We start from the raw sequence: 25,794 nt of genomic DNA, 5'->3' as shown, positions 1-25,794 counted from the left end.
TACGGCAGAACAGGAAGAGCCCTATCACCTGTGAGCAGAGGCAAGGTTCCGGGGGGGGGTGTTTTTCAACTGTGTTAAGCCCATTTTAAGATGCACACTACATTTTTGGCATGTGTCGTGTCGTAAAGTGGTAAAAAGCACGCACCCCTCACTTTTGACAACTGCAGCTGGAAGAATGCTTCGCAGTGACAAAAAGGAGGGGGGGGGCCTGCAGGTGACCCACCTGTGATACAGAGGATTTATTCTTTAAAAATGGGTCAGTCAAGCCCAGAGGAAAATGGGTTTCAGAACCCACCCAAATAATCATTTTTAAAAACATCCAGGAAGCTTCACAAGAATTGGGGTGGGGGTGGGGGGTAGGGAGCCATGAACGTTCCTGGATAGAGAGGGCGGGTTCATATTTCTGACAAATGAGGGGGTCTAAACAAGCACATCCCATCCGTATTCTGAGACCAAACAGCTCTACCCCAAATGCCCTCCCTTCCTCCCGGCAAATGAATCCTGTCATGCCCTCAGGGGAAATGCGTTGGGATCTGCCTCCACAAGGCAGACTGGTGAGCTCCCGGGATCTCTGGCAGCAGCACATGGCTGCCCCTGGGAAAGGGCACTGATGGGTTGCAAGACTGATCCCAGGAGGAAGGGCAACGTGGCCCAGGCACTTGTTGGCTTCCCCGTGCAGTCTGAGCCTTTGCCTGCAGGAAGCAGAGGGCTCCTGTACAAGCGCACCCAAAACTGCAGTCCGTTTCTTCCTTTTTTCAAACACACCCAGCAATAATGATGACACTCTTCATGTACATTTCAAAACGCATCTACAGGACATAAATTAAAAGACAGCACCCCAGATTTCAGAAATGCATTTCCTGGACTCGCCTCCGCTCCTCTGTCCCCTGTGGTGACCACCTGCCAGCAGAATTACGTTTCAAACCCATCCTGCGCCCTTGAGGTAGCAATAGAGAATTTTCCTTCTTTGTCTCAGCACTAACAGGGAGGCAGAATGCTTCCCATCGGAGGGGCGGGTCGAGGCTGCCTCCTGTGCCCATTCTTCCCTAGGAAAGGCTTCAAGACCATCCTGGTGAAGCTCTCCGGCAGGAACCCCATTCAGGAGCAAAGTTGCCTCAGCGGAACCACGGCAGGGTGGCTTCAAGTAACACAGAACCGTCTCCCCAACCCACTGCTTCCCTGGAGTCAAACCCGCATCATTCCCCCAACCTAAAACCAGATAAGCGTACTTAAAAAGTAACAGAGACGCTCAGGTTGGCACTTCAGGTACAAAAATGTCACAAATTATAAACACAGAATTGGTTTCCGTTTCAGCCCCAGAGCCTGAACGCTCGTTCACCAACAGCAGCGAGTGTGAACGTTTCCACAGTGCGTGGTCTCTGCTTTTCTGCCAGTCACCCCCTTCTTATTCTTAGCCCGAGGAGAATCCCTCCAGCTGCATCAGAATGCAGACAACGTGCAGCTTGAAAGCAGCCAAGTTTGCGCTGGGATGATGACGCACAGAGGGACCCACAGCTCCTTGACTATTTTTGGCTGTCTGGCCTTAGATGAGAGGGGTGCTTCAGGGAGACCAATTGCCTCAATCCAGGGCAAGGTTTCTTCCGAACAAGTCTTTGTGAAAGAACTGAAGCCACAGTTGAGTGAAGCTGTTGTGACGCTTTCTTTCTCTCGGGGGGTCTTGCACAGAACTTCTTCGTGGCGATTCTTGCCCTTTTGAATCTCCTAGTCCATGATTCCCAGGTGATGCTCCTCCGGTGGCCTTCCAGGACCAAGGAGGGGCTACAGAGTAGCCAAAATCCGTAAGAAGGAAATCATCACCACACAGAAGGTTTGTCCCACTCCCAAAGTCAGGGCCTCAAAGGGGATCATCTCCTTCCCAGCAGCTCGGTAGACCCCAGCAATTGCAGCACCTGTATAGCAAGAGGGGGAAATAACACTTTCACAGGGCTCTCACGTACCTTTGGGGGATTTCTCGCTGTTCCCAGGTATAACAGGGGTAAGTACTTTTTAAGGTCACATTTGTGTGGGATCCCAAATAGTGGGGTGGACCAGTCAGGTGGGATAGCTACCCATCCTCTTACTCATCCTGATCCCCGTTGTTTCTCTTTCTGATACTTCCTTTTTTCCCTCTCTCCTTCTTTTTTTGGTTCTTCAGTGAAGCAAACGGGGCAAATTACTCCTGACCAAGATCTAACTGTCTGCTTGCTGGGAGCATCTGAAATTAGCTCCAGTGGTCTGCTTGATAGCCAATAAATAAAAATAAAGGCCAGGATTCAATAATGTGGCAGGGAGCTGTTTGTCAAAAATACAAAGCCCTCTCACTGGAACAGACCAGGAACCCACCCAGATGAGCTCTTTAACTTTGCTTTCTCCAAGACCCTCTCTCATGTTTTTCATCCTCACAACTGCCTCCCAAGGCAAGTTGGATTAAGAGAAGGATAGGCTTAAGGTTCCTGGTGACTCTGATTGAGGCAGGAAGGCCAGTCTTCCGAGACTTCTATTGGTCAAAACAGTGTTTCTCATCCTTGGCCACTTTAAGATGCATGGACTTCAACTCCCAGAATTCTGGGAACTGAAGTCCACACATCTTAAAGTAGCCATGGATGAGAAACACTGGGTCAAAAGGATCAGCAGAAGTGGGATGTAATGGGAGTAGGGTAACTGCTGGGAAGAAATAGCCTTTGAGAGAAGATTCCAGCACAGGAAAATGCCTGTCTTCCCTACTGTTTCTCTGCCCCTTCTTTCACAGAAAGACAATGCAGGCTTTCCCTGGGCCTTTGGGTCAGGATGAGTATTGATAGGATTTTTCAGTCTGAAACATAATTCAGCCATTTTATTGTCTTAACAGGGTTAATGGTATGTGGATTTTTGTTTTATCTGTTGATTTTCTTTTTTTTTTTTTTTGCACTCAGAGTCACATTGTCTGAGTTGGGCAGCCATATAAAAGTTTTCAATAAACAAATACGCATATGATTAGGGACCCCTACACTTGTGGCCACCTGCCCTTTCCAACCACGAACAACTAATCCAGCTTCCCCAACCTGCCCTCAGTTGCTGGAGTACATCTGTACCCTCAGCACATCTGGAAGACTCCAGGTTTAGTGTCATTGGACCTTGCCCCTGCTGGGACCCATACTCCATCCAACGAATTCTGCAAAAGCCAACCTACTTGTTAAGGTCCCGGCAGCTAACGGCCCGACTAGCCCCATCAGGAAGATGCTCACTGGCATGAACCTGCCATATCTGTGCCTCCGGAGGGTGAAAAGAGCCAGCAGTCCTGCAGGGATGTGGAAGGTGAGAGACGACACCAGGGCCCACAGGAAGACGCCATACCACATCTCTGCAGTAGGAGAGGAGGGAAGAAGAGCTCAGAAGGACCACCTTTGAATGGCTTCCACCAATAACCCTATAGAGATTGTCCTCCCCGTAGCCAAGATCAAGCCATTTCTCCAAATTGGCAACACAATTAGTACAGCAGCCTTTCCAAGCTGGAGCTCTCCAACAGTTTTAAGCTGACAGCTTCCAGACAGCTGGGAATTCCAGAAGGTGGGATGGTGTACCAGCTGTAGGAGAGCTGCTCTAGAGGACACTCCACAGCAATCAGATGCAGTTTTCCAGATGTCGTATGGAAAGAGAAATTCCTCCTCTTCTTGTAATACCTATAGGCATGCCCTGCCCTCCCTCTTAAAACGACAGGTAAGGAGGGGTAGAATTCTTTAACTCATTTCCTATAGATAGCCTTCCCCCACACACTGCAGTCTCCCAAAATGCTTATTAATCCCAGGAACAAAATAATACTTAATGCCAAAGTCATTTCCTTACTAGAGTTGGTACAAGAGCATAGGAGAGATCATACATCATATTTAACCTTGTGAAAGCTAACAGTGTTATCCTCAATTACACACTGAAAGTCTACAATTATTTAAAAAAAAATACTAAACCACTTAATTTTTTTGTGAAATTAATAACGAATCACCCTAACTCTACAATGTGGTTTATCTTCATAGCTATCTTTATTATTAAGAAAGGAAAACACTAGTTTGTAAACAAATACCACTAGGTTAAAATGTGATTGTAAGTTTGTAGCTCACTGCCACAATTTCATTTAATGCAAGTCTACCGAAACTAAGGAATACTTCCTAGGGTCATATTCCTAGGAAAATATGTGGAGAACTGTACTTTTATTAAGAGCTGTGACCTTAATAGAAGCTCTATTACATAGAGTCCTAGAAAAACTCAGCTTGAATGCAAGGACGACGTTCAAAGAAAGCAATAAATACACAGAAATGAAGTCAGTGTTGGTGCTGCAAGGCACTTCACCACTTCTCTCATTCCTAGGTTACAGAACTATTATAAAATGGAGTATTATTACTCCCTTTTGTCTGAATTCTTTCTTTTATATTAAGGGATCTTTGCAATATTTACTAGAGCTGGGAAACACACACAAATAACTTTTTTGCTGATACTAAGATGGGTCTTAATGCGCTTGGATCTAGTTTCTCCCCAAATCAGAGTTATACTGTTATGTATTGCTGTATATAGCAAGAGGAAGCAGTTGCTGTTAAATATGGTAAAATAACACAAGTGATATACAGGCCAATGAAGCACATGCTTCTATATCAGCTGAAAGTGTACACCAAAACTGTTGTTTTTCTAAGGACAAAAGGCTGACCTGAAAGTGTGCAGAGTAGAACTTTATTTATTACAAGCCATGAAGAACCTTCAGCACCTTATTTACTGTGGCAGAAGCAACCAGCGGATACCAGACATCGTTCTCCATAACCTCCTCATTCTCCAGCTGAGGGCCCAAATCATGCTCCTACATCTTTCCTGGTATCTCATCTTTAGAGAGCCAGTTTGGTTTACAGGTAGTCCTTGGTTAACAATGGTAATTGGGACCGGAATTTCCATCACTAAGCAACGTGGTTGTAAAGCGCAATGTCATGTGACCACGCCGCTTAGGGATGGCAATCTCAGCAGTCCCTGATGCTGTTGTTAAGCGAGGATCATGGGTTATTAAGTGAAGACCTCCTTGCAACTTTCTGCTGGCTTCCCACAAGCAAAGTCCATGGGGAAGCCGGCAGGAAGTCGCAAGTCCTGGGTGGCTTGCAAGCAGGCCGGTAAGTGGCTGCTGTGGCCCAGCCTGAGGGCAGTGGGGCCGGGGGTGGCTAATGCCAGGGGCAGAAAGGTACACAAGCTTCAGGAAGGTTGCACTGCCAGCAGCAGCCTCAGGAAGGGCCAGGCACACCTTGTCAGCAGCAAGAGGAAGAAGATGGTAAGGGTCAGCTGGGGGTGATGGGGTGGCAGAATGCAAGGCAGCCAAAAGGGCAGAGATGGGGGGGAAGTTGAAGTGCACCCTGCAGTTGCAAACGCGGGTGGGTTGCCAAGCATCTGAATTTTGATCACGGACCACAGGGGCACTGCAACATCCATAACTTCAAGGACCGGGCATAAGTATGATTTGTTCAGTGCCACTCTAACATCAAATGGTCACTGAACAAATGGTCATTAATTGAGGACTACCTGTAGTGGTTAAGACAGTGTTTTCCAACCTTGGCAACTTTAAGATTGTGGATTTCAACTCTCAGCATGCTAGCTGGGGAATTCTGGGAACTGAAGTCCACACAACTTAAAAGTTGGCTGGGGAATTCTGGAAGTTGAAGTCCACACTTCTTAAAGTAGCCAAGGTTGGGAAACACTGGTTAAGGTGCTGGCCTAGAAGCCAGGAGACTCTGAGGTCCAGGCTCCCCTTAGGCCTGAAAGCCAGCTGGGTGAGTTTGAGCCAGTCCCCCTCTCTCAGCCCAACCCGCCTCACAGGGTTGTTGTGGGGCAAACAGGAGGAGGAAGGACTATTAGGTAGGTTGGCGAGATAGAGAGAGAGAGAGAGAGAGAGAGGGAGGGAGGGAGGGAGGGAGGGAGGGAAGAAAGATAAAAATGCGGGATAAAATCTAGTACTGTAATAATATTTTCAAGCAGACAAGTTACGAGGTCACAGTACACTAGAGTTTGAACGACAACTGTTGCCAAAACAGTCCAAAAGACAAAACAAGGCACTCAGAAAGCTGGACAATGTTCGATTTTAAGGCTGTGCCTGGGGACCCTGCTCCCCACCCGATGCGACGCCTTCCGCCGCCCGAAGCCTCCAACGCCACGGCTCCCCGCGATGGGACGGGCCGGTTCGTCCCACCCGTCGGGAGCTCCCTCGGCGAGAGACCGCGGCGACGGCCTCGGCCTTCCCTCTTCAGCGGCTACCGGAGAGAGGGTTGGGAGGTGGGCCGAGCGTGTGCAGAAGGCCTCCAGAGCTTCGGACTTCAGCTCCCATCCCTTCAATCCCACGGCAGGGGATTGTGGGGGCCGTAGTCCCAAAGCCCTCGAGGCCCCCCAACCCTGTCCCCAGCTCTTCCCCCGAGGAGGCCCGGCTTCTACCTGAGAAGTGGCAGAGCGCGGCGGGGCAGGTGGTGCCGGTGGCGTTGCCCACGCGTGGGATCAAGCGGAGGCTCAGGATCTGCTGCAGGAGGCCGCCCGAGTCGGGCGGCGACGCGCCGCCACCTTCCGCCATCCCGCCGCCTCAACCGCGGCATCCCGCCGCCGGCGCCACAGATTAGCGGGCCCAGAGCGGTGCCAGGCCTGCTTCCGGTAAGGCCGCTCTCGCCCGTTCTCCATCGAGTTTAGCTGTGACCGCTCTAGACCTCATAGTTCTATGGTTACACTCCTTCCTGTGTTGGGCCGATGGAAAACTACCCCTCCCAGAGGCCAATTCCCGCTGATGGCAAGGGACGCTGGGAGCTGTAGTTCACCGACGTCTGGAAAGCTATCTGCAATACAGTCGTTAACCCGCAAAGGGCTGCGAGACTCTCGTAGCTTTCCCCATCCGGGCTTTTTCCAGGGGCGCTGGACCTCAACTATCCCGGCTTTCTCTAGAGAGTGCCTTTGCAGCGCCTCTTCCCCCGGGAATTTTGACCGATTTATCGCGCGAATCCGGGCGTGAATGTTCGAGTTTCTATGATCAGGTGGCAGTCTAGCGAGGCTTGTTCTCTTCGATTGAGTACTTCCGGCGGAAAGGGGCGGGGGCGTGTGCTTCCGGGTTCTCCCCTCAGGGCGGGGGCGTGATATGTGAGGCTCGAGTCGCGCCGGAAGAGCCATGTCGGACTCGGAGGAATTTTCGTCGGGGGAGGACGAGGATTACTTGCCTTCAGGTGGGCCCCACGGTTTCGGCGGGAGCGTGCAGCTGGCCGCCGGGTGGGCCGGGGCTCGCGGGCAGGGCGGCGAGGCCTCTGGGTCAGGGCCGGTCCGGCGGCTCTGAACATCCGGGCTACGCGCTGAGGGCGTCACGTGACAGCAGCCCGGCTCCGCTTCTGGCGGGCGATTCCAACGCGAGCTGCGGGGGGAACGGGGGCGGCGTGCAATCGCAGCACCCCAAAAGGGAAAGCCAGCACTGCGGGGAAGGCGTTGGGCTGCAGCCCCGTTTCTGCTTGCAGGGTCTGGCCCGCCCGCAGGCGGAACTGGTGCAGCGCCTTGCGCCGCTTCTGATCGGCTGGATGGAGTGGATCAATGTTCCTCAAACTTGGCCACTTTAAGACAGGCGGACTTCAACTCCCAGAATTCCCCAGCCAGCTTGCTTGCCGGGGAATTCTGGGAGTTGAAGTCCACCTGTCTTAAAGTCCACCTGTCTTAAAGTGGTCAACTTTGAGGAACACTGGAATAGACTTTGCAGGTGTTGAAGGAACAGCTGGCTTCCTCCCCTCTTAACGACAGAAACATGTAAAGGCTCCCTCCAGCCGGACTCCTGGTGACGTTGCTTGCTTGGGGATAGGATGGAGTTTCCCAGTCCTTCCTTCTGATTCCAGATCTTCCCTCTGGGGTTTTCTGGGTGGTCTCCCATCCAAGCTCATACATGGGCTACTTGTACAGGATCGGCCTTAGCTCTGGTCTCAACATGGAGCCTAAAGGAGGAGGCAGAGCCTTCATTGGCCTTTGGCTTCATCAGAACTTTTTGGCAGCCTTCCATTAGTGCTGTCATGAACTGGGACTCCTGAATAGAAACCCTGTCCCTCCAGCGAATTCTTTTTTATTTATTTCATTTATAGTTCCCATTTTTCCCTAACACGCTCCTGATGTTTGGCACAATTCTCCCATCTCCCTCTAATCCTGATTGTAATCTTAGGAGGTTAGTCGGGCCATTTCTTAGGTAAATGGAGAATTAAAGATTTCTACTGTCCCAATCTGAAACTCAATAACTGGGGGGGAGGGGTTGGTGCAATCTGTCTACACAGTGCTTTTCATGCTGGCTGGGGAATTCTGGGAAATGAAGTCCACACATCTTAAAGTTGCCAGGATTGAAAAACACTGGTCTAGCACTTCAGCTGTCACACTTCCTTTAGGCTCCCACCTGAAGCATACTTTGTAGGGGAATTCTCAAATTGCATGCTGCAAGAATGAATGTAAAAGCTTTCTCTAAATCTGCAACACAGAGGAAGCATGTTGCTGCTTCTCCCATAAATGTGTGTCTGTGCTGCTGTGCATGTTGGGGGAGGCCAGAGAAATGTACCCCCAGACCTTAATATAAATAATTTTCTTGCTTTATTTATGAACTTTATCCATCAATCCAACTGGATTCTAGGTACTTTTCAATGTATAGAATAATGAAATGATGATGATGATGATAATAATAATAATAATAACAATAATATACTATAAAATATAACCATGTATAATAAAACTAAAACTTACAGTGATGGCTCCCAAATTAGTCCCAAGTGACCTTCTTAGAACTTTCCAAGGGCCAAAAAAGTGGGGGTCCTCCTTGCCTCAGAAGGCAAGCTGTTCCAAAGGAGGGAAGACCTTACAGAGATAGCCTGCCTAAGCCCCCTCCTCCCCATCATACCTCCTACCAGGTAAGGAACCCTGAGTCGGTGTTCTGTGACTTATTTTTGCAGGCAGGGAAAGGCAGTCTTCTGGATCATTTTCTTTCCTCTCGGTGCAGCAAGGGGTTGAATGAACCAGTTAATACGTGATAGAAAATTAGGGGTGGATTTCTGGTTCTGCTTCTATGCAATTCAGTTCTGGGCTAAAACCTGAGTCGTTTTTTTCCAGGGAGACAGGCCAATTCAGCTAAAATACTGAGAACAGGCTTCTATAAGGACAGGTAATTCCTGTGCTTTTACTCCTATGCCTTTGAAGGAGTAACTGAGGTATGCTCAGCTCCATTTGAAAGGATGATGATGATGATACAATGCTTCTTTCGAGGGATGGAGTTCCAAGCAGCTGCTTCTCAAGACCCAGGCCAGCCACCGACATTCTTGTTGCTGCTGTTCTCAGATTTTAAATGGCCAGGATGGAGAGTGAAACCAAGAAACAGTCTTTTTCAAAAATTGCAGCAGGAATCCAGCACACAGCGCCTGAGCCTACCCTCCGTATCTCCAGTTGGCCCAAGGGGAGATGTAGGATGAAAGAGTTTTCTTGGTGGGATCCTCTTTCAGCTTCCCCTCCCATCACAATGCCATCTTTCCTCAGGCCTGGCTCCTTGGAGTCTAGCCCCCTGTGTTCCCGGTTCCAACATGATTCTTTTTGGTAACTGAGGCTGTGTTGATGCAGGTGACGAGTACAGCGAAGATGATGTCAGCGAGCTGATAAAGGAAGATGAAGTGGAGGAGGTGAAGAAGCAGTCACACTGGGAGAAATGCAAAAAGAACTCTAAAGGGATCACACCTCGGTGAGCAGTGGGTTTATTTTGCATAAGAGGAAGAAAGAAAAGAACGTGTTGCTTCGCTTCCTTTTCGAGATGATATCTGAAATTGCATTTTTTCAGCAGGGTGTTTTATTCTTAGAAAGTGATGAAAGCAGGAGAGCAGCTTTATTGAAAGAGATGAAGAGCTGTGTAAGAACTCACAAAACTCCCTCATCAGTCTTGGTTAAACTTTGGGTTAGGTTTAAGATAGGCCTCCTATCACCTTGCGATTAGTATTAACAAATTGCCTTGGCCCATATCTCAATACTTGTTTTCTTTTCTTGAGGAAATAATGCTAACAGTGCCTTACCTGTCACCCTTTCTGCTTCTCAGAAGTACTCACGAGTGTCTGCAGAATGTGGTCAAAGAAGTCAAGATGGCGCCCACAATAGGTAGGGCTTCAATCACACTGTTGCGGTGACCACCTTAATTTTTTTTGACCAGGCCCTGCAGACATTCCTGCATTCCCAAATAATCTTTGCAACCATTTTATGTTCTTGGACGATCATTCATTTGCTGATAATTGTAGGCTTTTTCCTACAGGAAAAAAAAGAAACGAGGTGGGCTTTTCTTAGAACTGGGTGAAGGAGAATCATCAAAAGACAAAAGTGACGATGAGGATGGCGAATCAGGAGAAAGTCATAATACGCATATAAAAGAAAACGAGAAAAGAAAAAAGGAGGACGCATTGTGGGCCAACTTCCTCAGTGACGTTGGCCAGAAACCCAAAGCAGTTCCTGCAGATCAGACACCCTGCATTCAGAAACACAAGGTAAGAGGAAAATTGTAATTCAGACATCGCTGTTTGAAACAAAAAGGGAAATTACCATTATGGTTCAAACATGTACCTCATTTCTTGATATGTGTTTGGATTTCAGCAAATCTCTAATCAAAGGCCTCTGAGATCAGTGGAATTATCACAGAGTATACTTCTGTCTGCATATGTTGACGGTACCCCTTAAATGCCCCACTTTGCCATTACAACCAGAAGGTTGGCTTTGGAAGGATGGACGTTAGCCCAAAATGGAGACTTCTGTTGACAATACAAGTGTTAACAATAAAAAGATTTAAGACCATATGAAATTATGTGAATGAATAACATGTAGTTAAGCTGAAATGAAACCTTCCATTGCCCTTGGAAAGATAACAGAAACTAATTGAAACCTGGAGCTCTGGCAAGTCATTAGTCAGCTCCTAAATGGTATTCTAAGCACTGTTGCGAAGAGAGTATTGCACTAATCAGGCTTGGCTTAAAAAGATATGCATTTGTATATTCTCACAATATGCTAAATTTAGTATTAACCATGTATTGTCTGGCCATGAACCGGAGTCACCTGATTGAGCACATTGAGGTAAACTCTCATTTGCTGGTTAGTACCCATTTGGCAGCCTTAGCAGTGGATGGCTTACAAAAGTTGCTTTTTTTTCTTCACTTTACATGAATTGATGGTTTTCTTAAAAATCAGGATCACACCCATCATGGATGTGGAAGAGGGGGAGACTGCTAAACCTTTCCTGCTGTCCTAACAGTCACTTTTTCATCCTTCAGATGGTGGTGTGGAGAGCAAAAGGGATGTTACGGGGCCACTTTAGCCTCCTGCTGTAATCTGTGATAACATTTGGCTAGAATTTGGAGTAATGGCTTCTTCTGTGACCTTAAAGAACCTGTTAAAATCCATGGAGATGGGCTAGGTCAAATAAGCTAGTACCAAAGAGAATTCAGGAAGGTCTTTTTAATCTTGGAAGCTGCAAGAAGAATTTCCAACCCTCATTTATAGCAAATTCATTAAGGCAGAGTCTCTTTAAATGCTCCAAAATTATTCTTCCTGGATTTATCCCTACCTGGACTCAGTTCCTGTTTATGAAATAACCTACTGATGGCTTGTCCTCTGTCTCTTGATTGTTTGTATTCCATTCCTTTTTCAGATTTCTCTCCTTAAAAAAACCTCTCATGTTAGGCCTTCTGATCACACAGCATTGAACTCAAAACCAAGTGTGCTACCTGAATGCAGCCTGGGTTTCAGATCTAAATGTAAGATAAAGTGGTAGTTGTATATGCTATTTATGTGCTTCAGACCTGGTCTTTAATGATGGTTCATACGGACAAGACTGAGAGCTTAAGAGACCAGGCTGTCTGTTGCCTTCCCTGGTCACAGAATGTATGAATCATTTACTCAAGGCGAGTGGAGGGTGACAGAATCCACCCAGAACCAGCTAAACATATGGCAGCTCTCATTATTTATAGGATTGGTCATGGTATGCCTTAGCCATAAATAACTGCCACCTACCTCAATTTTTCTGAATTTAAGTGGCTGTGAGAATGTTAGGCTTTTGTGTCATTGAGGTCTACGTAATAAAACTTCAGGAGGTTAGCAATCACATAAACAATGCCCCTTTCAATGCACTCCTGTTATAATGAAATGGCAAGGTGGGGTGAGAATGAGACATTGATCTGTAACAATCCCTCGATGCAGAGAACTTTTCTCTAAAAAATAAAAATTTCCAAGCTGCTGCATGTGTTTCTGTACACAGGCGGGATGGAGGTGACGCTGTAACAACTATGCATGACATTTGCTGTGTTTCATAATATGAGGCGTGGTTGAAAAGTTGAGTTGAATTTACAAGGAAGGACTTCAGGTAGTCTTCCATTAATGACAGCAGTTGGGACCAGAATTACCATCACTAGGCGATGCAGCTGTAAAACACAATGTCACATGACTGTGCCACTTAGTGATGGAAATTCTGGAACTCCCAGTTGCCCTCATTAAGTGAATCACCACAGGTCATTAATCTGAAAGCACATCCCCCCTCCCTGCCTTTACTTTCCAGAGAATTAGAGAGGGTCCCTTTGGAGATGCTTTCTCCGCCCACAGCCCTCCTTTGGACTCCAATTTCTCTTATCAGACCATTGTCTGGGCTGTGGCACTTCCTCTGGTCTCCCAAGGTTATTCTCACAGCCCATTACAATTATTGACAGAGAATTACGTTCCTGCATCCCACTAAACTATGATTTATTTTGATCAGGTTTTATTGAATAATTCACAGATGGGTTCGCCTATTGTGCTAAACCGACAACTGATCATAAAGTCCAGAGAAGCCAAAACTAAGCAAACCACATTATAGCTGAGTGTATGAACCATTAACATATCATGTGCATTAAAAGGACTCTAACAAATATGGGTTTTTTTCCCCCCCTTTCCTGTTTTGGTTAGTCAGCTGATGAGAAGAATGTGTGCAAGTCTCAAGGGGGACCAAAGGAAACTGAGAGTAACAAAATCACAGTCACCAAAGTATTTGACTTTGCCGGCGAAGAGGTGAGGTGAGTTTGGCCTGTTGGATCAGTCGCCTTTGCATTCAGCTGCTCCATTTAAACAGTGACTAACAAGTATGGGGACGAGGGCCATATTTTAAAATTATTTTTTGCTGCACAGTAGGGCCCTTAGAGCATTTAACAGGACTATAAAACAGCAAAGGTATATTAAAATACACACAAGATAGGCATGTAAGACCAGACAGTTTCCTCCAGGCTGGTGGGTGAGCAGTGCTGTTTTGGGCTGATGTCTCAAGTCTCACCAAGAGAAGGGGAGTGTCACCAGTTTCCTCAGTATGGAGCCACTGCTAGAGGAACTTTATCCCACCCCTCCCCAAAAGCTGCTTTCCAGATGGAACTTCAGATCCATTATTCTGTAGCCTGCATGGCCAGTAATGACCTACCGTAATTATTTACAGGGCAACACAGTCTGTTTTTCTAGCTCTGATCACAGCAAATTGCTGGATTTCAACCCAAGCAGGAGGAGGTCATTTCCCATGCCTCTCTTGAAATTTGCAGATTTGGGGTGGGGGGTGAGGAATGCCAGCTGCTTTCCCTGCCAGAGGCATTTTCCCCAGTAGAAAGCAAGCACTTGATTCTTCCTCAAGGGGGGCCCTGCGCATAGGTGGTTTATGAAGCTATGACCATGAACGTTTCTCTTCCTCGACACTTCACTGCTGAAGCATAGAGTTAGGGGAAAGCAAGAGGCAGGGGTCCCTAATATTAGAGATGTTGCTCTTGTGAGAAGCTCTAAACTGGTGTTTCTCAACCTTAGCAGCTTTAAGATTTGTGGGCTTCAACTCCCAGAATTCCCCAGTGAGCCAGGCTGGCTGGGGAATTCTGGGAGTTGACATCCACATGTTTTAAAGTTGCCAAGGTTGAGAAACACTGTTTTGAACAGTATAACTCACCAAGCCCTTTGCTCTGGGTGAAAAAAAGCTAGAGTTTTCCCCCTCTCAGGGCAAAACAGGTGATAGGCAGAACCCTTCTCTATCTCTGAGGGAGTCCTGAAGCTGGGCTGCCCACAAACCGCTGGGAAGAAGCAGCCCAGCTTCAGGACTCCCTCAGAGACAGAGATGGAGTGGGGTGGCAAAGAAGGACAGGCTTAGTGGTGAGGACCTACAGCGGGAACCCCAATCTTTGAAATCCCAGAGAAAAATTGGGGGATGATGCCAGGCCATCCATTGTCCTGAATCTGATGGCCTGGTGTCCAGGGCAAGGGCCATGTCCATTTCTTTGCACAGGCTTTAGTTCCAAGGCCAGGAAAGGAAATGTGTTTGGCTGCACTTGTTTTGGGGAGCTGTATTTCAGGGAAACCGCACCACCGTCTGGCCAATGTTCAGAGGAGCCTCAGTGAGCCAGTCCCAGCATGGAGGAGCTTGAAGGCCTGGGGCATGTTTATTTTACTGAAGAGAGGGTAGCTTGTTCTTCTTCTTTAGATGTTTGGGAAGGAAACCAGGCCAATGCAGGAAGTTAGGGCTTTGCATAACAGGAAGGCGGAATTGAGTTACGCGTTACGCAGAACTTCCTAAATCAAAGATCAGGACTGGGGTAAAGTCCTCTTCCTAGCGGGGTGCTGGGCTCCCTCCCTTGACAGCTCTCAAGGAAAAATTAAAGCAGGAATCCGCTGAGGATGCTGAAAACAGAGAGGTTAGGCAAATACATTACAAGGTCACGCAAAAGGTGCGATTAAAGCAACGTGTGGCAGATAAGTTTATTTAGACTGTATCTTTATCTTACATGTGGTTATTAAGCTTAAGAACTACTTTTAAAATGAATTCCTCATGATAGTGCTAGGTAGAGTTCCTGTGTTCAGAGGCCAGTATCTGGCTTGTAACTGGAGAAGGAGGATAGCTTCTTCCACCTCCCTCTGCTTTTGAAATTAACCACTGGGCTTTTTTGCTTGACCTTTTTACTGTTTGTTTTATGTTTCTGCAAATCCATCGCTTGGCAGTTATCCATTCCTTTGCAGAGAGGAAATGCTAATTTGCTTCTTCAAGCAAAACCGTTTGATAAGCACCAAAACTTGCTGTTGCTTTTCAGTTTCCTGGACAAAATATATTCATTCTGCCTTTTTGGAATTCAAGCCATGGGTACAGATTTGTTCAGTTAAAACTTTCTGCCAGCCACTTCTGGCAGCTATTCATCATTTTATAAATTGGGAAAACTTTATTGCCTAGAACAGCTTTATTTTTTTTGGCTGATTATTGTTGGTGGCTGTTGTGCATTTTAATCTGCTCAGTGAGCATTTGTTATTGGGCAGATTAAAATAAAACAAGTGTGTTCCACCATATTTGGGCTGCATAGAGTAGAACCATGTTGGATCAAACAAACATACTATTTAACCACCATTCTGTTTCCCCTGCAGCCATCTGGAAGCCCACCAGTAGGGTGTGTGTGCTTCATAAAACTTTCCTTTTCACGTTCTCCAGTCTCCGGATTCAGAGTCAGGCTGCTTCTGAGCTGAAGGTGACCTTAGCAGGCATTCAGAGCTAGGCTTTCTGTTTATTTCACACACACACACCCCATTTCTAAGTTATCCAGGTTGGCAGCCATTATGTTTTATGAATAGTAAATTCTAGCATGTACCTATGTTTTGTGTGATCTTTTTATTAAACTGTTCAGAATTTCCCATCATTCAGTTTAACTAGGTGTCCTTGGATTCTAGCAGTATGGAAAACAGAGATACCACCAGTGTATATTCTCTGCATCATGCAATGTAGAAATATCTCTACCATGTCTCCATTACTATTTAAACACCTGCAGTCCAAATACTTTTGACTTTCCTAATAGAGCAAAGATTCTCTCTGATTTTCTGTGTATACATTCTTTTCATTTGTAGCATACATTTGTCAGTTCATCACAAAGTAGCCTGTTTTGTTGAAGAGGGATTTTAGCTCTGTATACAGTATTTTCAGAGAGTGGCAGACATCAAGCTGGGACTGGAAAGCTACTTGAAGTTAAAAGTAGGCAGTGTGGATTTTTTTCCTCTTTTTTTTTTTTGGTGCCTTTGAGTCATTATTGACTTCTGGTGACTAGTCCCTGCAGTGTTCTTGGCAAGATTTTGGAAATGGTTTGCCCTTGCCTCCTTCCTAGGGCTGAGAAAGAGTGACTGGCCCAGGGTCACCCAGCTGGCTTCGTGCCTAAGGTAGGACTAGAACTCAGAGTCTCCCATTTCTAGCCTGCTGCCTTAACCACTACACAAACTGGCTCTCAGTGTGGAATTAGATGAGTGAAGAGTCTAAATCAGTACAAAGAAATGTAGTATATACCTTTCAGGAAAGGTATTTTAATTGCTTCCCCATATGAGAATTGTAGAAATACAAGAACCCTGCTCTATGAATGCGTGTATCTCATTGTACTTTCAAGAGTTGAGTTGAGCAGGCTTCTCCACCCACTGCCTTCCCAGTGCCTGCGCTGGACTTCAGCTCCTCTATGATTGAAGGAGGAGGACGGTGGCCATTCAGCATTTTATTAGTGTGGGTGAGGCTTTTTAGAGACACACAGGCAAGCAGAGAGCCCAGCCCCCCCTTCCAGAGACCCTACAGTAAGAACTCAAAGCGGGGACAGAGCAAGCGGGAAGGAAGGAAGCGCTTCTGGTTTAATGTGCCGTTTCTCTTCTGTCTTTCATACCTGTGGCAGGGTCACCAAGGAAGTAGATGCTGCTTCAAAGGAAGCCCAGCGCTTTCTGAAACAACAAGAGCCGAAGATTGCCACCCAAACGTGTCATCCAACTGTTTCAGGGTAAGATCCCGAGAAACTTGGTTCATCCAGTGCAGGTCGCGTGGAAGTCAGAACTCTGCTGGGAGGGAGGGGATCGCGATGGCATCTTTAGAACCAGTGTGAATTGGTTTATTTACTTAGAGCCTCCTGAACTGTACTAACAGGGAGATTCCTTCTTCCTCACCCCCCATAGAGGGGAAATGGATGAATGCACTGGAACAATCCCATGAGTTTTATATGGCAGGGGAGGGAGAACTCACACTGGTATCAAAGGGAACTGCCAGATTCAGCTACTCCCAATGAAAGGAATAAAGAAACTGGAGGCTGCGGTCTTCTGAATTTGCAGTCACTGTAATCCGTTGCAGTCTTCTGAATTTGCAAATAACTTAGGTAGTTAGCTGTTGTAACCTGAGGCTGGGTTCACACAGGGTGCTAAATACTAGTTAACGAAACATAATTGCTATGTTCGCAGGACATGCTGCATCTAAAAGCAAGCTGTAAGATCACAGCATGTTTTCCACAATAAGTCAGTGCCTGGGTTCCACAATTGGCCAAATCCTGTTTTGGAGTAGGCTTATCAGGTTGTGGGAACCCAGCCCAGATGTTTATGGAGAGTCTATGAGCGGAATAAATTCCTGTCCCAGTTCCAGCCGCCAGAGGGCGCAAGGCCTCGCCTGGCCCTTGAGCCATTAAGGCAGCTATTGTCCAGGTGATGTCATAGTACTCCAGATTTAATAGCCATTGGAAATCTCTTTTGTCAAGCTAGAGTGGACCTCTGCATCTCAGCATGTCCATCACGGGCACAACTGGAGCTGTTCTGCAGAGTAATGAAATTGATTAAACGAATAGCTGCTCTAGATGTTGGGCACGTTTGCTGATTATGCTAAGAGACGCAGCATCTGGTTTGTCTGGAACGCCGGTTGCGAGGGACTTTGCCGAGAGAAGTAAACAGGGCAGAGCGTTGGAGTCTAAAGCCAGAGTCCAAATACAAGATTTCTGAGGCAGAACTTGTACGGGGGTCTGTGCTGCCTGGTTCTTAGCTTACTTTGTTTCCGAGGAAGATATTTTGGAGCAGTTCGTTTTGGCTACACAGGCTGGTGGCCATCTGTGGAATTCATTTCCTGTGGTTTGGGAAACGATGGCTCCTGCTTTTGGTACAATCAGTGCTTTTGCTGGATTAGAGCCACTCCTGTCCACCTGGTCTGCCATGGATTTAGAGCGTTCGGCTTGGTGTTGCTGCTCCTTGATGCCTCGCCAAACCCGGACAAGGAGTAGCAATGAGCAGGGGAAGGCTGACTCGTCCAGGCAGTAGCAGCAGCAGAGGAGGAAGGACAAAGCATCGAGCATCTGTCCTTCATTAAATTGGTCTGGGCTTTGTGGAAACTGGGAGCACAGCTGCAAAGTACAGCTTTGCCATCACCAGCCAAAAGGGGAGCTTGAAGCCGCTCCGAAAAATGCGCCTGGGAACCAAATCCAGCTTCTGTAATTACAGGCATTTTTCTTTAAGGCACAAGGCTACGCTCTGAGGAGCACCTCTGGAGCAGAGATTCCGTAGGTTGTTTGGGCACCTCTGGCTTTGGGCAGCCCTCACAGGCAGTGCTGGGGCTTGGTTCAGTCATGAGTTGGTAGAAGCAATAACCCATGGTTTTGTACTGGAAGGGAAAATGGGTCCTTCTTCAACTAACAGATCTTTCAGAGAAAACCAGATGCTGAGTGCTAAATTCCTCACTTGGAGTGTGAAAGTCCAGGGAGCCGTTGCAGTCTGGGAGAGGTTGGTGATGAGATCCTGGGAAAGGTCACTGTGATGTCCTTCAACCTTGAGAACAGGCGTCTAGTGTGGTCATTGGGTTCCTCATCCAAATAAGTCACATTTCCCATTGCATAGACAGTAATGTTTTCCACCGATTAAAAGCCTCTATCTTCATTCTTGTTGCTAATAGACTGCAGAAGCTCCTTCATTCCTGGAGAAAGCTGTACGTGCTAGTCTCAGCTGATGCACAGCATTTTTTTATTACTCAATGCTGCAAGGCATTTCCCCTTGAGGGAGTGTGTCTTCTCAAGACACCACTCAGTGATAGGTTGGATCTCCTGTGTCCCAGGAGATGTTCTCAGCAGGAAGAAATCAGGAGTTCAACAGATTTCAATGATGCCAAGCAACCTTTTGATGGCATCTCGCTGCAGGCATAAGGGGGTGAAGGTGGGGCTGCAGTATGGCAACCAGCACTTGCTTGGGAGCTTCCTTTACACATTTACCCTTGTTGGAAGGGCCTGGAAGATACAAGAGAATGGATGGAGTGCCGTGGAGGGTTCAGCACTTATATTGGAAGCCGTCCTAGAAGATTCCTCAGCTGCCCATTGAAAAGTATGTCTCTTCATGGCTGGGCTCACGTATTGTGCTAAGCCACGGTTGACTTCTGAGTGGGCCATAGCAGCCTATCCCACATATCGCTGGGCCCAGGCCCTGCTTTACAAGTCACAGTGGCTGAGCTACCTGTTGTGTTAACCCAAAGTCACCTTGTGACTTAAGGTGAGGAGCAAGCCCGTTGCTTGCAACTGGACAACGGTTGTGTGAATTTGACACAGCAGTGGGTGTCTTTGCAGGTGTGCACAAAAATCTGTTCTACCACCTTCCCCTTTGAGGCAGAATTTAGGGGGCAGGGGGTGAGGAGAGGGGAATGACAGCCAAAAATAGAAGCTCTTCCACTTGCAGATTTGTTTTATAATCAGTTTTAAAATGGTGTTGCTTGATGTGCTGTGCTGGACTCGTCAAAGCACTTTGCGTACATTACGTAACAAGTTCCATATATCAAAGCAGACGGTTGATCCCTTGAGCTTGCTCTTCTTAATGTGGCTGGGGTCACACGTGCCATTAAACCATACTGTGGTTGGTTGTGTGGTATGAACTCAACCATTTGTGGCTTATGTGACAAGCCATGGTTAAAACAACTCAGCTTAACATGGTTTGCCAGCAGCATTTCTTCAGAAGTTCAGACCACAGTGGGCCTTTCTTATCCAGAGAAGTTGGGGAACTGGAGCATTTTGCGGGAGAAGCAGATGGTTTTCCAAGAAGTCTCCTTGAAATAACCCATAAATATTACCATATAGGGGAGCTGGACAAGCAGAGGTCGAAAAAGCGTGCTTTGTCCTAAATCGGCGAGTTCACTGCAATAGCAAAGTTTCAGTCTGCGGTTCCTGTATTTGCATGACTTGGATCTCTTTGTCACTGTGCTCAGTGGGGCAAGCCGAGGGCTGCTGAATTGTCACTTTTGTTCTGCTTTATTGCAAAGGTGGAGCCGCTGCTCCTTTTGAACTGACACAAGAGCATTTAAAAGATGCTGCTTAGGATGGGGCGATTCTTAATCTGCCAGCAGGAGGGAAGTCTGGTTGCTTCCCTGTGAAATTCAGGATATGTGTATAATACAGAAAGAGTAGGAGACTTCTGTGTTGCAGAATTCAGGACTGTAGCCCCGTTCACATTCACATTTTTTAGGAATAGGCCCTGCTGAACTCCACGGGATGACTTCTGAATAAAGACGCACCCCTTTGCCAGTGGCAGAGGGGAAGGAGAACACAGCGAAAAGACCTAACTGGGGGAAACCAAAACCACGGGGCGGGTAACAGGGCTTTCTTCTTAAGCAGAAGGACTTGGCAGGCAGACTGACAACAAGCATCTCTGAAATTCAGTATGATGCTTCTGCTCCTCCTCCTTGCAGGTTAGAATAGCCTTCCCTAACCTGCATCCTCCAGATGCAGAGGCAATAAAACCGCATCCGTAAATCATCATCATGATGAGATGTAGAGCCTAACTATTCAGTGGGACAGCAGGTTGGAGGAAGCTGGTTTTGAGGGGGGAAAGTATTATTTTGGCACCACTTCTCGGAGGAAGAGATGAAATAAACATTTGTCAACATTTAGCCTGTCTGCTCATCTGAACACAGACCTTATTGCTTTAAACTTTTCATCTGGTTCATGATCAGCAGTGGGATGCAGAAAGAGTTACTGACTTTGAACACTGAAAATAGGCTTGAAAGGGTTTCTGGTTTTTTTTCTTGAGTGATTCATTGTTTTCCAGCAAAATATCCTGAACTTTGGGGATATGCTTGTCATGGCTTTCCCTCTACCCCACCTGGTTAAGAATGCCAGTCATTTCCTTTCCAGATTTTCAGAATGGCCCAAGATTGATAGAAAGGAAGTTCCCTCAGGAATGCAAATAAACTACAGATGTGAGCCTCTGCTCATGGATGACACAAGTTTGCCTCTGCACTTCAGGGATTTTGTGATTGATCTGCAGCGGGCCCTGTATGGTTGTGTGGTGTTTTCTGTCTACCCTCAGTGCCACACCGTTGTCACTTGCGGGATGGAATTTCTCACTAGGGGATAGCTGAGCTTACGGCTCTCTCACAGTTACACTTCATTGCACCAATTGTGTCTGAAGAGTTGGTAACAGTGACATTTGGCAAGCAGTGGGGAGGCTCTTTTAGTGGAATGGCACACAGAAATTTTATTTTAGGTTTGTTTATCCCGAGTTTCAAATGCTTTGCGGTTTATATTAAGCCTGTCCAGTGGGGTTAGGAATCCACTTGTTGAATGCAATTTGATATGCAACTTGGGGCACTTAAAATTGTATTGCTGTTTCACAAGGAAGCCTGAAGGCAAAAAGAAGATATTTTGAATAGGCAGGTAGACTTTTACATTGAGGCTTTGGGTACATAGTTTTATCCCAGTGGGATGTGAGAAGCACTGATGCTCAATAGTTGAGGATTTGGATGATAAATCACCCTGTTGCTGGCACGATACTGTCCCTCTCTTTCTCTACCCCCTACTTGTAAAATGAAAGAAAAGGCAGCTTGACTTGTACAATGATCATGAATACACAGTAGGTTTCATTGGGGATTTGTAATTAATTGTGCCCCTCCAGTTCAGTGGGTGCTGGGCACTTAGGCAATAAAAGGACAGCCACAGAATTGCCATGTTCCTGGACTGCTTTTTCCAGCATGGAACTGGGTGACCGAATGGGAGGGACCCTCTGCCCCTGTTAATGGGGAGACCTTTTCTCTCAAGGGTGATACCCAGAATAGGGTTTGGAGGGCTACTTGTAGGTGGAGCTGAGAGAAGTGATTGGGGACCAGTCAGTATCCAAAGCGGGTGGGGATGTCCTCTCCCCATCCCAAGCAGGACCTTGTGGAGAAAAAGGGATATATCAAAAACAAAAGTTGCTTAGATAAGCTCTTTGTGAAGGAGTATTTGAAGAGTACTTCCAGTGAGTCTGTGTGTGCAATTCTTCCTCTGTTGAGGATGCTGTCATTTTCTGCTTGAATTTGTCGCAACCTTAGAAGAAAATACAGCATTCTGTTACTGGATTCAGCACAGGGAAGGCCATATTTTGAAGATTTGTTCTACTTCGGTCTGACATTAATAATGATATAATATTTAAATCAACCACATTTCTTGTGTTAGCCTTGTACTTTGTGGTGAGGATTATGAAATAGAATTAGGGTATTTTATATACAGTAGCGGTAAAATTGATGATGGGAACCACAGTCATACTTTAGAATCATGCAAAACTGGGTCTCATCTCTGTCTCTGCTAATCATCCAGAGATGTGAATGAACAAGGTTTCAAAACCAGGTGAAGGTTGCATCTGGCTTGCCTCTGACATAGGATGCTCTAGGCATTTTCAGTTAAAAGCTGAATCACTATCAGTTACCCTGAGCTAGTTAGAGCCGTGATGCAGGATTTACTCTAAAGACCTCCTTACTATTGAAGTTATGTCTAGGTATCCATGGGACCACTCTCAGCGAGAGAGATGGCTTACTGCTGACATGCACCCTTTTAAGTGATGAGATCTTAGAGAATGGCTGGCAGTGTTTTGCAGGGCCTCCAGCCTCCTTCCTTTATTCTATTGGACTTGTAATGTTAATAACTGTACTTACATTTCTTTGGAAAGTTTTGCATTCCTGACAATGCATTCTGTCACTGATCCTTACAGCAGCCCTTTCTAGCAGGTTAATGTAATACCTTTGTGTTAGGACACATGCAGAAGCCGGAGGGAGGAGATGGCCAATCAGGAAAGTCTCAGATTGCATTGGTGGTAGAGGAGACATTTCTACCATAGGCTATCCTGGTTTATTTGGGAGATTTTGGGGAGGCTAGGAAAGGAATGGACATAATCAAGAGATAAAAGGCAAATCTACTCCAGCTTATCTCACAAATGGCAGCTTAGCCCAGGTGGCAAGAAATCTGGGAAGAAGTTGTCCAAATCATTCATTGAGACTTCACTTTAATGAATTCACTGTGAGTGAGTGGAATGAGGGCTTCCAAGATACCATATTTACCCCAGATGAGCATTAAGATACCTTACTGAAATCTGTGGAGTTCCTGCTCTCTTGATCTCATCCAGCTTGGGGGAGGGGAGTTCACAACTCCTTCTGTACAAACTGGAGTTGTGATAAACACACTGGGATGAAGTTCCACAGAAGGGTCAGGGTCACATCTTCAGCAGTTGGGGGAGTGGGCCTGTGCATCACCTTGAACTTGCCTTATCTTCTGCTTTGCCTCGGGCAGAGTGAAGCGGCCCAGCAGCATGAACAGCCTTCTGGGAAAGATTGGTGCCAAAAAGCAGAAGATGAGTACGCTGGAGAAGTCCAAGCTTGACTGGGAGAACTTCAAAGAAGAAGAGGGCATCAGCGATGAGCTGGCCATCCACAACCGAGGGAGAGAGGGGTAAAAGAGTGTTTCATTCCCTGGGCATCTACCTGAGGAGTAACACTTGGTGTATCATTCTTTCCCCAATTTTTTTTTTAAATATTTGTGGGACTCCTCAAGAACCTTGGTGTTCCACACACTGTTCCCACCCATTTCTCTGGTTCCTGTGACCATGCTGCATGCATACCACTTGGGTTTCTCTTAGCAAGCAGAAGCAGAATTTGGGACTGGGTTCCCGATGATAAATTATGGTTTTGTTAACCATTTAGTTGAGTTGATGCAACATGTGGCTAAAACAAAAAACCCTACACAATAGTTTGGTCATTCTGGGTGAACCAGGCCTGGCCTTGCTCTGGCCTGATTTGGATGTGCAAGAAGGGCAAAAGAGGAACATAAATCCCATGCCTTATCATGGTGGTATGTATGGAAATGTCCTGGCCTTACATAGGACAAGCCTCCTTGGAACTCCTTCAGCTTCAAGGTGAGGGGAGCCTGACAAGACCACAACGCGGGCACAAAAATGCATTTTGCTTCCTTGACATTTGCTTTCACTGCCATTATTGAAAAACTTATTTGTAGCTGGCAATCACCTGGGCAGCCCAGGTTTATTTTCCAGAAGGTAGGAGCAGAAGGGAACATGCATCACTCAGTGCTTTCCAGCTTTATATAAAGACGGTGTTGCCAAGATGAATTCCTTCGGGGGTAGGTGAGGCTATTCTGGCCATGTGGAGGGAGCAGATGTCAAGCGTAGCTCTCCGGTGTGCCTAGGAATTCCTGGTGCAAGAAATTCGAGGAGGGAAGGGAAGCGAAGCCTGCAGTGGGGGGGTGCCCACTTTCTGGATATCCCCCCCCCAGCTCCAAGACCATCAGAAGTCAGCCCGGTTCTCTCCTTGCTCGTGTAGGCTCGGGAGCTGACTCTATCTCCTTCCTGCAGGTACCTGGAGAGGCGAGCGTTTCTGGAAAGAGTGGATTACCGGCAGTTTGAGCATGAGCGGGACCTCCGCCTGAGCAACATGAAACCCTGAACCATCGGCAGAGTCTGACTCTCCTAGTCCAGCCATCCCCAGAATGACCTCTTCGGGTCTTCTTTTCCACCGCAATAGTCGATAGGTGAACTGAGGTCCCGGGCAGCTCATTTGCCAGGCAAGGGGCAGCTCTGGGCAGCGGATAGTTAAGTGGGCGCATCCCGCTGCCTGTTCCTTTGGGTGGGGGAGGGGCTGCAGGGGCTGTTTCCCAGCATCCGCGTTTTTGGTAGTCTGGAGGAACACGGCAGGCTTGGGCTGCGGGATTGGCCCCCTTCCTGCTCACCCCCATCGCCTGGGCGCTGGTTCTGCATGACAGCAGCCCTGGGATCCCCACGTTGCTGGCGCGAACAGCTTCCTGCGCGAGGGCCCCCCGCAGTCCTGCACGGGACCAGTGTCAGACTGGCGAGTCAAGGAGCCCATCATCAGCCTACTTTCCTAAGAGACTTTCCCATTCAGGAGTCTCTAGCCTACTTTTTTTTCTAAAGCTTTTTCCCAGGATTTTTTTTTTAAATGAGTCCTCTGAGTATTCACGCTGTGCAGAAATGTTGGAAGAGCAGCGACATGCGTGCAAGGAAGCCAACATCTCCTTTCTTCCTTTGAATAAAATGTTAAATCTGTTCTGGCAAGCGTGTCCTTCTTCCCTTGTTGGCCAAGGACGTGAGGAAGGCCTTAGGCGACACAAGAGGAACCCCCTGTCCCCCAGAAAGAGCTTTGCAAGCTCACTCTCCCTGTCCTGATCTCATGTTCTAGGATGGTCAGCACTGAAAGCCCTCATACCAGCCCTTGTGTGCGGGTAGTTGAATCCATAGAGAGGTTTGAACAGAGCTCTTTCTTCACCTGCTCCTCTATGGAAATGCATTGGAGGCCACAGGGAGCGCCCTTAACCATCTTACTGGAAACTTGGGTCTTTGTTTTTGGTATCTAATTCTATCTGAACCCTATCATGTCTGTCCCAAACTGACTGTTGTACTGTATCCTAATCTGTCTGTCCCAGCCTCAGCCTGGCCCTGTCGATCTGCGAGTCAACATCCCTGCAGAGCGTAGGATCAAGAAGAGACCACCTGCAGGGCAGATGATGGTGGGAGATCTTCTTGTATCAACCTGGTGGGGGGGGGGGGAAGAGTATCATTGTATGAGCCACCCATTTTAATAAAATAAATGACTTCAGTAAAATTACCATTTTTAAAACAAACTGATTCAGTGGTCTCTTAAATCTTGGAGGATCCTTTTCTTTGTAAGTCCAAATGAAGTCAGCATTTATTCACTGTTGGGAGGAATCACGAGGAGAAATTAAAAGGATTGTC

The 25,794-nt window shown here is 47.0% G+C and overlaps 2 protein-coding genes across 3 annotated transcripts; one reads left to right on the top strand and one right to left on the bottom strand.

Annotated features, from left to right (window-relative positions):
• Positions 1–341: 341 nt before the first annotated feature.
• Positions 342–7,312, bottom strand: TMEM170A (transmembrane protein 170A). Of its 2 annotated transcripts, none has more exons than XM_088135868.1 (3): positions 7,191–7,312; positions 3,170–3,340; positions 342–1,910 (listed from the first exon to the last, which is right to left on the bottom strand). In XM_088135868.1, the coding sequence occupies exons 2-3, from the start codon at positions 3,336–3,338 to the stop codon at positions 1,780–1,782; spliced, it is 300 nt and encodes a 99-aa protein (XP_087991994.1). In that variant the 5' UTR covers positions 3,339–3,340; positions 7,191–7,312; the 3' UTR covers positions 342–1,779. The 2 variants fall into 2 exon arrangements, with proteins under 2 accessions (XP_087991994.1, XP_025022421.2); XM_025166653.2 differs by lacking the exon at positions 7,191–7,312 and adding an exon at positions 6,427–6,895.
• Positions 7,046–25,643, top strand: CFDP1 (chromatin remodeling protein CFDP1). Its single transcript, XM_088135867.1, has 7 exons — positions 7,046–7,196; positions 9,595–9,712; positions 10,271–10,499; positions 12,940–13,046; positions 16,680–16,781; positions 23,325–23,483; positions 24,400–25,643. Exons 1-7 carry the CDS (start codon positions 7,142–7,144, stop codon positions 24,488–24,490), a joined length of 861 nt encoding a protein of 286 aa, XP_087991993.1. The 5' UTR covers positions 7,046–7,141; the 3' UTR covers positions 24,491–25,643.
• The last annotated feature ends 151 nt before the right edge of the window (positions 25,644–25,794 follow it).

The sequence above is a fragment of the Python bivittatus genome, unplaced genomic scaffold, assembly GCF_059951505.1.
Source record: "Python bivittatus isolate LINGU-HERP-01145 unplaced genomic scaffold, Pbiv_v1 ctg000190_np1212, whole genome shotgun sequence".
Taxonomy (NCBI): domain Eukaryota; kingdom Metazoa; phylum Chordata; class Lepidosauria; order Squamata; family Pythonidae; genus Python; species Python bivittatus.
Note: the sequence above shows the minus strand (reverse complement) of the source record. Positions and strands in the feature narration are given on the sequence as shown.

Bases quoted from the DNA above. Each gene is read 5' to 3' on its own strand.
- TMEM170A (XM_025166653.2), bottom strand. From the start codon at position 6,559: ATGGCGGAAGGTGGCGGCGCGTCGCCGCCCGACTCGGGCGGCCTCCTG. The intron at 3,341-6,426 runs GTAGAAGCCGGG...CTCCTACTGCAG, and splicing joins CGCGCTCTGCCACTTCTCAG to AGATGTGGTATGGCGTCTTC. The intron at 1,911-3,169 runs GTAGGTTGGCTT...CTTGCTATACAG, and splicing joins AGCTGCCGGGACCTTAACAA to GTGCTGCAATTGCTGGGGTC.
- CFDP1 (XM_088135867.1), top strand. From the start codon at position 7,142: ATGTCGGACTCGGAGGAATTTTCGTCGGGGGAGGACGAGGATTACTTG. The intron at 9,713-10,270 runs GTGAGCAGTGGG...TTTTTCCTACAG, and splicing joins TCTAAAGGGATCACACCTCG to GAAAAAAAAGAAACGAGGTG. The intron at 10,500-12,939 runs GTAAGAGGAAAA...TGTTTTGGTTAG, and splicing joins CCTGCATTCAGAAACACAAG to TCAGCTGATGAGAAGAATGT.